The 15,380-nt window shown below is 52.3% G+C and overlaps 1 protein-coding gene across 3 annotated transcripts in view; it reads right to left on the bottom strand.

Moving 5' to 3' along the window:
* Positions 1 to 11,734: 11,734 nt before the first annotated feature.
* The window catches only part of LOC142907678 (src substrate cortactin-like), a 30,871-nt gene continuing 27,225 nt past the window's right edge, over positions 11,735 to 15,380 (bottom strand). For all 3 annotated transcript variants that reach the window (XM_076057320.1, XM_076057322.1, XM_076057321.1), the window contains exon 15: positions 11,735 to 15,262. In XM_076057320.1, coding sequence (XP_075913435.1) covers positions 15,129 to 15,262 — 134 coding nt within the window. In that variant the 3' untranslated portion in view covers positions 11,735 to 15,128. The remainder of the gene's footprint in view (positions 15,263 to 15,380) is intronic.

The following is a 15,380-nucleotide window of genomic DNA, read 5'->3' as shown; positions in this document are numbered from 1 at the left end:
ATCACGTGGCGAGGCTGTGGATAGGGCCGGATTAGTTAAGGCATCCAAGCACTGCCTTGCACGGAGATACACACAGAGATACACACAGAGATACACACACAGAGATACACACATACACACATACACACACAGAGATACACAGATACACACACAGAGATACACAGATACACACACAGAGATACACAGATACACACATACAGAGATACACACATACAGAGATACACACACACAGATACACACACAGAGATACACACACAGAGAGACACAGATACACACATACAGAGATACACACACAGATACACACACAGAGATACACACAGATACACACAGAGATACAGAGATACACACAGAGATACACACAGAGATACACACACAGACGCACACAGATACACACAGAGATACACACAGAGATACACACAGAGATACACACAGAGATACACAGATACACACAGAGATACACACGCATACACACAGAGATACAGAGATACACACAGAGATACACACAGAGATACACAGAGATACACACGCACACACAGAGATGCACACGCACACACAGAGATACACACAGAGATACACAGATGCACACAGAGATACACAGATACACAGGGATACACAGATACACACAGAGATACACAGATACACACAGGGATACACAGATACACACAGAGATACACACAGAGATACACAGATACACACAGAGATACACACAGAGATACACACAGAGATACACACATACACACAGAGATACACACACAGAGATACACACACACAGAGACACACACGCATACACACAGAGATACACAGATACACATACACAGATACACACAGAGATACACAGATACACACAGAGATACACAGATACACACAGATGCACACAGATACACACAGATACACACAGAGATACACAGATACACACAGAGATACACAGATACACACACACAGAGATACACACACAGATACACACACACAGAGAGATACACACACACACAGAGATACACACGCATACACACAGAGAAACACACAGATACACACAGAGATACACACAGATACAGAGACACACAGAGATACACACACACAGATACACACGCATACACACAGAGATACACATATACACACAGAGATACACAGATACACACAGAGATACACAGATACACACAGAGATACACAGATACACACAGAGATACACAGATACACACAGAGATACACAGATACACACAGAGATACACAGATACACACAGAGATACACACGCATACACACAGAGATACACAGAGATACACACGCACACACACAGAGATACGCACACACACAGAGATACACACGCATACACACAGAGATACACACGCATACACACAGAGATACACAGATACACAGAGATACACACGCACACACACAGAGATACACACAGAGATACACAGAGATTCACACACACAGATACACACACACGCACACACACAGATACACACATAGATACACAGATACACACAGAGATACATACGCACACACAGAGATACACACACGCAGATACACACACACGCGCAGATACACACACACAGAGATACACACACAGAGATACACACACACGCAGATACACACACACACAGATACACACACACACAGATACACACACACACAGATACACACACACACACGCGCAGATACACACACACACGCGCAGATACACACACACAGAGATACACACACAGAGATACACACACACGCAGATACACACACACACAGATACACACACACACAGATACACACACACACAGATACACACACACACACAGATACACACACACACACGCGCAGATACACACACACACGCAGATACACACACACGCGCAGATACACACACACGCGCGCAGATACACACACACACGCGCGCAGATACACACACACGCGCGCAGATACACACACACACGCGCGCAGATACACATACACACGCGCGCAGATACACACACACGCGCAGATACACACACACACGCGCAGATACACACACACACGCGCGCCGATACACACACACACGCGCGCAGACACACACACACGCAACACACGCACACACGCGCGCAGACACACACACACACACACGCGCGCAGATACACACACACGCAGCTGTACACATACACACACACACGCAGCTGTACACATATACACACACAGATATACACATGTATACACAGATTGTGTACACACAAAGGTACACAGACAGCGTGTACACACAAAGACAAAACTCCCCCGTGTAGCCTGTGACAAGCTGTAGGGGCAAGTGCTGTTCCACACACACACAGACAAAGCTCCCCCATGTAGCCTGTGACAGGCTGTAGGGGCAAGTGCTGTTACACACACACAGACAAAGCTCCCCCGTGTAGCCTCTAGCAGGCTGTAGAGGGGCAAGTGCTGTTACACACACACACACAGACAAAGATCCCCCGTGTAGCCTCTAGCAGGCTGTAGGGGCAAGTGCTGTTACACACACACACAGACAAAGCTCCCCCGTGTAGCCTCTAGCAGGCTGTAGGGGCAAGTGCTGTTACACACACACAGACAAAGCTCCCCTGTGTAGCCTCTAGCATTCTGTAGGGGCAAGTGCTGTCAGCGAGTAGCAGCTGCACCTACCAAAGCTACCGGCCACTGTGGCACACGAGAGGGTGGGTGGCCAGCACCACGCCCGCCGCCTTTGTCTCTCCAGTGGCGATGTTTACGACACACAGCTGCACCAGGTAGTCATTTGAGGCTGAGTGGATCTAGGGGATGCCCAGGACCGGTTAAGGTAGTCGCTACAAGCGGTGTTGGTTGTGAGCGGGAATCGAACTCGGGTCGCCAGGTTCGTTGGGCAGCGCGCTAGGAGCTACACTACCGCTCCCCACTGCAGATTCACACACACACACTTACCGACTTGCACACACACACACTCACACACCCACACACACACCCACACACACAAACACACACAAACACACACAAACACACACAAACACACACCCACACACCCACACACCCACACACCCACTCACACACTCACACTCCCACACACTCGCACACACTCTCACCGACTTACACACACCCGCACTCTCACCGACTTACACACACCCGCACTCTCACCGACTTACACACACACCCACACACACACACACCCACATCCACACTCACACACTCACACACCCTCACACCCACACACCCACACACACTCACACCCGCACTCTCACCGACTTACACACACCCGCACTCTCACCGACTTACACACACACACACCCGCACTCTCACCGACTTGCACACACACACGCGCTCTCACCGACTTACACACACACTCTCACCGACTTACACACACTCACCGACTTACACACACTCACCGACTTACACACCCACACACACACTCACCGACTTACACACACCCACTCACCGACTTACACACACTCACCGACTTACACACACACACACTCACCGACTTACAACAAAGATCAAAGATCCCCCATATAGCCTTAACAGACTGTAGGGGCAAGTGCTGTTAGCGAGCACCTATGAAGGCCGGAACGGTACACAAGGGGGTGGGTGGCCAGCACCACGCCCGACCGCCTTTGTCTCCCTAGTGGCGATGTTTACACACCGCACCAGGTACTCATTTGAGGCTGAGTCGACCTAAGGGAGGCCCGGGACCGGTTCAGATAATCGTCACTGGTGTTGGCCGTGAGCGGGAATCGAACCCGGGTCGCCAGGTTCATAGCGCAGCGCGCTAACCGCTACACTATCGCTCCCCACACACACACACCCGCGCTCTCACCGACTTACACACACACACACACCCGCGCTCTCACCGACTTACACACACTCACCGACTTACACACACTCACCGACTTACACACACTCACCGACTTACACACACTCACCGACTTACACACCCACACACACACTCACCGACTTACACACACCCACTCACCGACTTACACACACCCACTCACCGACTTACACACACCCACTCACCGACTTACACACACACACTCACCGACTTACACACACACACCCACACTCGCCGACTTACACACACCCACACTCACCGACTTACACACACACACCCACACTCACCGACTTACACACACCCACCGACTCACACTCACCGACACACCCACACCCAGACTCATTTACTGACTCGCACATTCACACGTTACAATCACACCGCGTTACCATCACCACGTTCGTTACAATCACACCACGTTACAATCGTATCACGTTACTATCACGTTCGTTTCAATCACAGCGCTCTACAATCAAGTTACAATCACAGCGCGCTACAATCACGTTAGACTCACGGCGCGTTACAATCACGTTACAATCACAGCGCTCTACAACCACGTTACAATCACGGCGAGTTACAATCACAGCGCGTCACAATCACGTTACAATCACGTTACAATCACAGCGAGTTACAATCACAGCACGCTCGCGATGGGCAGGGCTGGCTGCCTACCTCACGCTGCGTGGCCTGGGAGTGGAACGCCTCGGAATGCAGTCAGCCGCCTGGTGCAGGTGAGACTCACCTGGCGGGCGAGACCAAGTGGAGGGTTAAGAGCGGGGGGTGTAACGCAGGGGAGACTTACCTGGCGGGCGAGACCAAGTGGGGGGGGGGGGGGGGGTTAAGAGGAGGGGGGGGGTGTAACGCTTACCTGGCGGGCGAGACCAAGTGAAGGGTTAAGAGTGGGGGGTGTAACGCAGGGGAGACTGACCTGGCGGGCGAGACCAAGTGGAGGTTTAAGAGTAGGGGGTGATGGGGCGTAATGCAGGGGAGGCTTACCTGGCGGGCGAGACCAAGTGGGGGGTTAAGAGGAGGGGGGGGGGGTGTAACGCAGGGGAGACTGACCTGGCGGGCGAGACCAAGTGGAGGTTAAAGAGTAGGGGGGTGATGGGGCGTAATGCAGGGGAGGCTTACCTGGCGGGCGAGACCAAGTGGGGGGTTAAGAGGAGGGGGGTGTAACGCAGGGGAGACTGACCTGGCGGGCGAGACCAAGTGGAGGTTTAAGAGTAGGGGGTGATGGGGCGTAATGCAGGGGAGGCTTACCTGGCGGGCGAGACCAAGTGGGGGGTTAAGAGGAGGGGGGGGTGTAACGCAGGGGAGACTGACCTGGCGAGCGAGACCAAGTGGAGGTTTAAGAGTAGGGGGGTGATGGGGCGTAATGCAGGGGAGGCTTACCTGGCGGATGAGACCAAGTGGGGGGTTAAGAAGGGGGGAGGGGGGGGGGAAGTGGAAGACTGATCCCGATATAAAACATTGCTTAACACGTTGCGTGCTGTAGGCGACGTTTTAGGTAATGGTCCTCTTCAAGCAGCACCAATCCATCCACTCACCCTTCCGCGCACCTCCGATTAGCGCGGTTGGCTACGTACGGTGCGAAAGAAGTTCAACACACTCACTCACCCGTCCACTCAAACATCCTCTCACTCACTCAACCATCCACTTATCTACTCATTCACCCACACACATGTCCACCCAATCACCCACCCACTCACCCATCCATCCACCCACTCACTCACCTACCCATTCACTCACTCACCCATCCACCCACCCAATCATCCATCCACCAACTCACTCACTCGCCCACCCACCCAATAATCCAGCCACCCACATATTCACGCGTCTAATTGCCCATCCATCCACTCACCCAATCACCCAACGCCTCACTCACCCATCTAATCACCCAACCACCCATCCACCCACTAACCCACCAATGCACCCACCCAATCATCCATCCACCAACTCACTCACACATCTACCCAATCGTCCAGCCACCCATACATTCACCCATCGACTCACCCACCCGGCCACTCATCCGCCCATCCACCTATCTCGCTCACCAACCCAACCATCCATCAACAAACCCAACCATCCATCCACCCACCCAACCATTCACTCAACCAATCACGCAACTCCTCACTCACCCATCCACTCGCCCGCACATCCACCCCACCAGACCGGTCGGACCGGCGTTCGGGGTGGGGCGGGGGGACGCGGCACGGGGCGGAGGAGGCGGTGCATGGCAAGAGCGGGCAACACGTACAGTGGTGAGACGCGCTGGCAATTGTGAACCTGTCACTGGGGCCATTGTGGGCCTGAGATGGTCATTGTGAACCTGGCACTAGGGTCATTGTGAACCTGTCACTGGGGCCATTGTGGGCCTGAGATGGTCATTGTGAACCTGGCACTGGGATCATTGTGAACCTGACACAGTGGTCATTGTGAACATGACACTAGGGTCATTGTGGGCCTGAGATGGTCATTTTGAACCTGGCACTAGGGTCATTGTGAACCTGTCACTAGGGTCATTGTGGGCCTGAGATGGTCATTGTGAACATGGCACTAGGATCATTGTGAACCTGACACAGTGGTCATTGTGAACCTGTCACTAGGGTCATTGTGAACATGACACTAGGGTCATTGTGAACATGACACTAGGGTCATTGTGGGCCTGAGATGGTCATTGTGAACCTGTCACTAGGGTCACTGTGAACCTGACACTAGGGTCATTGTGAACCTGTCACTAGGGTCACTGTGAACCTGAGATGGTCATTGTGAAACTGTCACTAGGGTCACTGTGAACCTGACACTAGGGTCATTGTGAACATGACACTAGGGTCATTGTGGGCCTGAGATGGTCATTGTGAACCTGACACTAGGGTCATTGTGGGCCTGAGATGGTCATTGTGAACCTGGCACTAGGGTCACTGTGAACGTGTCACTAGGGTCATTGTGAACATGACACTAGGGTCATTGTGAATCAGAGATGGTCACTGTGAACCTGACACTAGGGTCATTGTGAACCTGTCACTAGGGTCATTGTGAACCTGAGATGGTCATTGTGAACCTGTCACTAGGGTCACTGTGAACCTGTCACTAGGGTCATTGTGAACCTGAGATGGTCATTGTGAACCTGTCACTAGGGTCATTGTGAACCTGACACTAGGGTCATTGTGAACCTGTCACTAGGGTCATTGTGAACCTGACACTAGGGTCACTGTGAACCTGTCACTAGGATCATTGTGAACCTGAGATGGTCATTGTGAACCTGTCACTAGGGTCACTGTGAACCTGTCACTAGGGTCATTGTGAACCTGTCACTAGGGTCACTATGAACCTGTCACTAGGGTCATTGTGAACATGACACTAGGGTCATTGTGGGCCTGAGATGGTCATTGTGAACCTGACACTAGGGTCATTGTGGGCCTGAGATGGTCATTGTGAACCTGGCACTAGGGTCACTGTGAACGTGTCACTAGGGTCATTGTGAACATGACATTAGGGTCATTGTGAATCAGAGATGGTCACTGTGAACCTGACACTAGGGTCATTGTGAACCTGTCACTAGGGTCATTGTGAACCTGGCACTAGGGTCATTGTGAACCTGAGATGGTCATTGTGAACCTGTCACTAGGGTCATTGTGAACCTGAGATGGTCATTGTGAACCTGTCACTAGGGTCATTGTGAACCTGACACTAGGGTCATTGTGAACCTGACACTAGGGTCACTGTGAACCTGTCACTAGGATCATTGTGAACCTGAGATGGTCATTGTGAACCTGTCACTAGGGTCACTGTGAACCTGTCACTAGGGTCACTGTGAACCTGTCACTAGGGTCATTGTGAACCTGTCACTAGGGTCACTGTGAACCTGTCACTAGGGTCATTGTGAACCTGACACTAGGGTCATTGTGAACATGACACTAGGGTCATTGTGGGCCTGAGATGGTCATTGTGAACCTGTCACTAGGGTCACTGTGAACCTGAGATGGTCATTGTGAACCTGTCACTAGGGTCACTGTGAACCTGTCACTAGGGTCATTGTGAACCTGTCACTAGGGTCACTGTGAACCTGTCACTAGGGTCACTGTGAACCTGTCACTAGGGTCACTGTGAACCTGTCACTAGGGTCATTGTGAACCTGACACTAGGGTCACTGTGAACCTGTCACTAGGGTCACTGTGAACCTGTCACTAGGGTCATTGTGAACCTGAGATGGTCATTGTGAACCTGACACTAGGGTCATTGTGAACCTGTCACTAGGGTCATTGTGAACCTGACACTAGGGTCACTGTGAACCTGTCACTAGGATCATTGTGAACCTGTCACTAGGGTCACTGTGAACCTGTCACTAGGGTCACTGTGAACCTGTCACTAGGGTCATTGTGAACCTGTCACTAGGGTCACTGTGAACCTGTCACTAGGGTCACTGTGAACCTGTCACTAGGGTCACTGTGAACATGACACTAGGGTCATTGTGAACCTGACACTAGGGTCATTGTGAACCTGTCACTAGGGTCATTGTGGGCCTTACACTAGGGTCACTGTGAACCTGACACTAGGGTCACTGTGAACCTGAGATAGTCATTGTGAACCTGTCACTAGGGTCATTGTGAACATGACACGACGGTCATTGTGAACCTGAGATAGTCATTGTGAACCTAACACTGTGGCCACTGTGAACCTGAGATGGCCACTGTGAACTTGATACTGTGGCCATTGTGAACCTGACACTAGGGTCACTGTGAACCTGTCACTGGGGCCACTGTGAACCTGAGATGGACATTGTGGGCCTGCGATGACCACAGTGAACCTGACACTGCGGCCATTGTGAACTTGAGATGGCCACTGTGAACCTGGCACTGTGAACCTGGCACTGTGAACTTGAGATGGCCACTGTGAACCTGGCACTGTGAACTTGAGATGGCCACTGTGAACCTGACACTGTGGTAATTCTTCTTGGTTCTTTCGGTAAAGTCACGTAGAATGGAAATAAAATAATAACAATAAAACCTAATAAAATAAAATTCTCACGACGTTTCGGCCACAACACAAGTAGCCTTCTTCAGGTGGAGAAACAGGACTGTCCAGAAGACAGCGCGTGAGTGAACACTGCCAAACATGGACCGCGTCGCTCTTCCGCCCTCCGTTGTTGTTGGAGGGCGACCGTCTCCAACTGCCCAGCAGCGGCGTCCTTCACGAGCCTCCTCCACAGAGGCCGATCTTGACACTGCTGGTACCAGTCATCGGCAAGTCCACCCAGCTCCACGTCCCCCTGCACCACACCACTCCACCCCCTCTCCAGTCCGCGCCGCGCCCGCCTAGCCCCCCCGATCCGGCCGAACAAAAGCCGCCTCGGCACACGGCGGCTGGGCACGCGGGCCACATGACCCAGCCAACGCAGCTTTGCCAGCCGGAGGAGCTCACTGATGGGACTTTGCCCAGATCTTTCAAGGATTTGTGAGGTTTTCACACAATCCACCCTGGTTAAACCCAGTATGGATCGTAGGCAGGCCAGCCTAAATATTTCTAACCGGCACAGATGTTCCATTAGGGGGGTCCACGTTTCGCAAGTGTAGAGAAGGGAGGGCATGAATGTGGCCGAGAAGAACTGAATCTTCGTGCGGAACAACAGACCAGGAAGCTTCCACACAGCGTTACGCAACCAATGAAAAGATGCCACTCGACTGATTCGGAGTGAGACCTCTGCTGTCAAACCGGAGCTGGTCATGAGCACACCGCCCAGGTATGGGAAACTCTCCATTCTCTCCACAACTGCACAATCACCAATTGGGAGTTGTGGAGTGTCCGATGGTACAAAATACCCAGGCAGGTGCTTAGTTTTAGTGGGGCTGATGGTAAGGCCACACCTCTTAGTGGCACACTCCAGGTTCAGCAGCAGTGCCTCCAACTCCTCCTCTGAGTGAGCAGCAATTACCAGATCGGCATACATAACATGGTTGACCAATAGGGAGCCATCTCTTGACCGCACCCATGCATCGATCAACCTCCCATTGTATCTGTACCAGATGGAAATTCCTCCGGTACAGCCATCGAAGGCTTCACAAACTGCGTGATGGAAATAGATGTTGAATAATGTGGGAGTCAGAGGACATCCCTGTCGCACCCCAGGTGAACAGGCAATAGCTCCTACTCCCAGCGACGTAGTTTTACCTGGGCCCGCTCAACATCATGAAGGTCCTTAATGATCGTGAGCAGTCAGGGACACCGAAAGCATGAAGAACAACCCAGAGACCAGGCCTACTGATGGTATCATAGGCCTTGACCAGGTCATTAAAGCAGAGATGTAGGTCTTGTTGGAATCCCCTACACCTCTATTGTAGCAGACGGACAGACACGATGGCATCTGTGCAGGACCGCCCTTTCCTGAAACCGCATTGGGGCTCCGCAAGCCTCTCCTCAGTGTGCCTGGCAAGGCGATGTTGAATAATTATTGCCAAGACCTTTCCCAGCACACTGAGGAGTGAGATGCCCTTGTAGTTGTTACAATCTGTGCAGTCCCCCTTCTTAAAGAGGGGGACCACCAGGGCATCCTTCCCATCTTGCGGAACCTGCCCAGTGGTCCAGACTGTTATTATGTCATGTAGGGCAGTCTGTGCACAAACGACACCAACCCTCAGCATTTCGCTTGGGAGATCATCTCTGCCCGGTGCCTTTCCTGGTCTGACTCTGGATCGCCTTCCGTACTTCAACAGAGGCACCTCGGCCAGCCACTCACAGGGGGTGACTTCTTCCAATATTTGAGGCACCTTTACCTCAGCAGGGTCATCCCCACTTTGCCCCACGATGTTTTCCAGGCTGAGGGGTTTCCCCTCCCCCAAGACCTCACAGAAGTGCTCAGCAAATCTGCAAACCTATTCGTGGGGGTCAAAGATTAGTTCACTGTTCTTTCCCCTCATGATGATGATAGGTATGGCACTACAAAATACTTTTTTGATGGAATTAAAGAGTTATTTGTGATTGCGGGCCATCGAGGCAGACTCCATCTCCTCAGCAACCCACGACCACCATCCATCCTTGCAGCGTCTCACGGCTCTCTGAACCTCCGAGCGAAGGCTGCGGTAAGCCTCCTCATTCTGATGTGGGATGCTGAGAGTGGCCCTATCGCTTATTCTCAGCCAGCCTGAACACCTCTGTCAGCCAGGGTCTCTGGGGAGGTCTGAACCATGTACCCAAAGCAGCCATTGCAGCTGCATGAGCCACAGTCCTAAACCTCGCCCATTTCCCCTCGACATCAGGAGTGGGGGACGATGCCATCCCCAGCCGCAAGTGATAATTAAATTCTTGCTTGCAACTTTCATCAGCTGAGACCATGCCATTATGGGTTTGAATGGGGTCCTGGGTGTACACCCACCACTGGAGTAGAATAATGGCAGGCCATCTTACAGATGACAAGTCGATGGCCAGTGGGTAGATCAGCTCCACGGTAAGTCCTGGTGTCAAGGACATGGGCCCGCATCCGCTGGTCCGTCACTATGTAGTCCAGCAGATGTTCTTGCTTGGACCCGGCATGCATCCATGATGTTGTGTGGATGCGCCGATGCCGGAACAGCGTGTTGGTAATTACAAGCCTATGGGCTGCACAAAAATCAAGCAGCCTCCTACCGTTGTTATTGAGCTGATCTGGCCCATGCTTTCCAATCACTCCAGACGAGGCGCCAGCATCATGACCAACTCGGGCATTGAAGTCGCCCAACAAGATGACTATCCCGAGGGGCCACTTTAGCCAGCACCTGTGACAGGTCATATAAGCCTTGCCTGCATCCCTCCACTGATGTTCATCTTCGGTGGGCCATAAGTAACCACCACCACTCCTCGCCTCTGGTTGATGAGAAGGCGAGCCTAAAGTAGCCTGGGGCTTACAGCTTCCCACACTTCACCGCCACACAGAGACACACACAAACACCACTCACGAACACACACAGATATACCTTAACCGGCCCGAGGTTGGAGTAATTTAATTAACTCCTGGAAGGCACGGAGCTCATTGCTTTGGCGCCACGGTGGCTAGGAGATGTTAACTGCCTTGCCTGATACGCAGGAGATCGTGGGTTCGATCCCGACGATAACGTGTTGTATATTTGGAGTCTGCGTCTCTCTCGTCATCACAGTGGCTAGGCGATGTTAACCACCTCGCCTAGTGTGCAGGAGGTCGTGGGTTCAATCCCGACCCTAAAGATGCCTGCTGCTGGATATTTGGAGTCTGTCTCTCACATCGTCATCACAGTGGCTAGGCGATGTTAACCACCTCGCCTGGTGTGCAGGAGGTCGTTGGTTCTATCCCGACCCACTGGCGCCTGCTGCTGCTGTAGATTTGGAGTCTGCGTCCTTCTCTCTGCCCATGGTCGCATGGAATTTTCTTCCGGGTCCTCTGGTTTTCCCCTCTACGTTGAGAATCGACATCACGCGTTCAGAGTATTTGGCTGCTACTGGAAATATCCACATGATAAGCCACTACTTGACCGAGCCGCTATCGTTAGCAATATCCCGGGGTCGCTTCTGGAAAATAGCTACGACACGGTAGATAGGTGGGGGCATTACACCTGGAAACAATAAAAATTGTTTATTTTTAGTTTTAGAAACTCAATGGGGGCTCTCACCTGGTGGTTAAATAACGCAAGGCTGAGAATCTGGGTTCAAGTCCTGTCTCTCTCAGGGTAGGGGGGTTCACGATGGCAGGCACAGGTTCATAGTGGCCGGCTCAGTGACACTAACACAGCCACTGTGAACCCAGGGAAATGGCCATCGTGAACCCAGCAACACGGCCACTGGGACCCAAAGACACGGCCACTGTGAACCAGATGCTACCATCGTGAAACCCAGAGACACGGCCAGCGTGAACCCCACCAACCCGGCCACCGTGAACCCCACCGACCCGGCCACCGTGAACCCCAGCGACACGGCCATCGTGAACCCGGCAAATTTCGGAGTGGAAATGTGTGTGTATATAATTATTTGCTTAAAAAATACACCGCCGTCATTAACATCACAATCAACATCATCATCATACACGTGAACATAGCCATGATGAATTACATCATCAGCATCAGCATCATCGCCATCATCATCAGCATCATGGCCATCATTGTGGGCATCGTCATAAGCATCATCATCAGCATCATCGCCATCATCATCAGCATCGTCATCAGCACCACAGACATCTGTGGGCAATGACTTGGAATGCAAAAAGAACCAAAATACCCTATTAACCAAAATATCCTATTAACCGCAAAATCATGTTCAACCCCACAACCCTATCAACCCCACAACCCTATCAACCGCCAAAGATCTATTAACGCCCACACCCTATGCACCACTAAACCCTATGAACCACCAAACCCTATTAACCACCAAACCCTATTAACCACCAAACCCTATTAACCACCAAACCCTATTAATCACCAAACCGGGGTAGTGATAGTGACATGGGTAGTGACACAGTCAGTGGCACAGGCAGTGACACACACAGGGGGCAGTGACACACACAGTGACACACACAGGGGTAGTGACACACACAGTGTCACACACAGTGGGTAGTGTCACACACAGTGGGTAGTGTCACACACAGGGGGTAGTGACACAGTGTCACACACAGGGGTAGTATCACACACACAGGGGGTAGTGACACACACAGGGGGTAGTGACACACAGGGGGTAGTGACACACACAGGGGGTAGTGACACACAGTGACACACAGTAACACACACAGGGGTAGTGACACACACAGGGGTAGTGACACACACAGGGGTAGTGTCACACACACAGTGACACACACAGGGGGCAGTGACACACACAGTGACACACACAGTGACACACAGGGGTAGTGACACAGTGACACACACAGTGACACACACAGTGTCACACACAGTGGGTAGTGTCACACACAGGGGGTAGTGAGACAGTGTCACACACAGGGGTAGTGACACACACAGGGGGTAGTGACACACAGTGACACACACAGGGGTAGTGTCACACACAGTGACACACAGTAACACACACAGGGGTAGTGACACACACAGGGGTAGTGACACACACAGTGACACACAGTGACACACACAGGGGGTAGTGACACACACAGTGACACACACAGGGGTAGTGACACACACAGGGGGTAGTGTCACACACAGTGACACAGACGGAGTAGTGTCACACACAGGAGTAGTGTCACACACAGGGGGTAGTGTCACACACAGTGACACACACAGGGGTAGTGACACACACAGGAGTAGTGTCACACACAGGAGTAGTGACACACACAGGGGGTAGTGTCACACACAGTGACACACACAGGGGTAGTGACACACACAGGGGGTAGTGTCACACACAGTGACACAGACGGAGTAGTGTCACACACAGGAGTAGTGTCACACACAGGGGGTAGTGTCACACACAGTGACACACACAGGAGTAGTGTCACACACAGGAGTAGTGACACACACAGGGGGTAGTGTCACACACAGTGACACACACAGGAGTAGTGTCACACACAGGGGGTAGTGTCACACACAGTGACACACACAGGAGTAGTGTCACACACAGGAGTAGTGACACACACAGGGGGTAGTGTCACACACAGTGACACACACAGGGGTAGTGACACACACAGGGGGTAGTGTCACACACGGAGTAGTGTCACACACAGGAGTAGTGTCATACAGGGGTAGTGTCATACAGGGGTAGTGATTGTGTTCTACACGATGACTGCCAAATGGAATGAGTGGATTGTAACTGACGAGGTGCGTGACGAGGTGGCGTTCATTTGTCACCATCACCATCATCACCGTCATCACCGTTGTCATCGTCATAATCATCGTGGTCACCGTCCATCACCCTCATCGTCATCACCCTCGTCACCATCGTCATCACCATCGTCATCGTCATCGTCACCATCGTCATCGTCACCATCGTCACTGCCATCGTCACCATCGTCGTCACCATCGTCATCACCATCGTCACCATCATCGTCACCATCATCACCATCGTCACCATCATCGTCACCATCGTCACCATCATCGTCACCATCGTCACCATCATCGTCACCATCATCGTCACCATCGTCACCGCCATCGTCACCATCGTCATCACCATCGTCATCACCATCGTCATCACCATCGTCACCATCATCACCACCATCGTCACCATCGTCGTCACCATCGTCATCGTCACCATCGTCATCACCATCATCATCGTCATCACCATCGTCATCACCATCGTCACCATCGTCACCATCGTCACCATCGTCATCACCATCGTCATCACCATCGTCATCACCATCGTCACTGCCATCGTCAACATCGTCACCATCGTCACCGCCGCCGCGAGCTACTGCAGCTCGACGTAGTTGGCCGGGAAGAGTCCGTGGAGGCCACGGCAGGAACCCCTCCACCAGCCCTCGTCCACCATCTCGATGTCGGTGATCACCTCGCCCGGGTCAAACGAGATCTCATCGTCACCCGCTACGCACACGCACGCACACACGCGCACACACACACACGCGCACACGCGCACACACACGCGCGCACAGTCAGTGAGGGGATGGATGAGTGAGTGAATGGGTGAGCGGATGGGTGAGCA

Source organism: Petromyzon marinus, chromosome 80 (genome assembly GCF_048934315.1).
Source record: "Petromyzon marinus isolate PM22_M1 ecotype Great Lakes invasive population chromosome 80, UKy_Petmar_22M1.pri1.0, whole genome shotgun sequence".
Taxonomy (NCBI): Eukaryota; Metazoa; Chordata; class Hyperoartia; order Petromyzontiformes; family Petromyzontidae; genus Petromyzon; species Petromyzon marinus.
The sequence above is the reverse complement of the archived record's forward strand: the minus strand, read 5'-3'. Positions and strand labels throughout refer to the sequence as shown.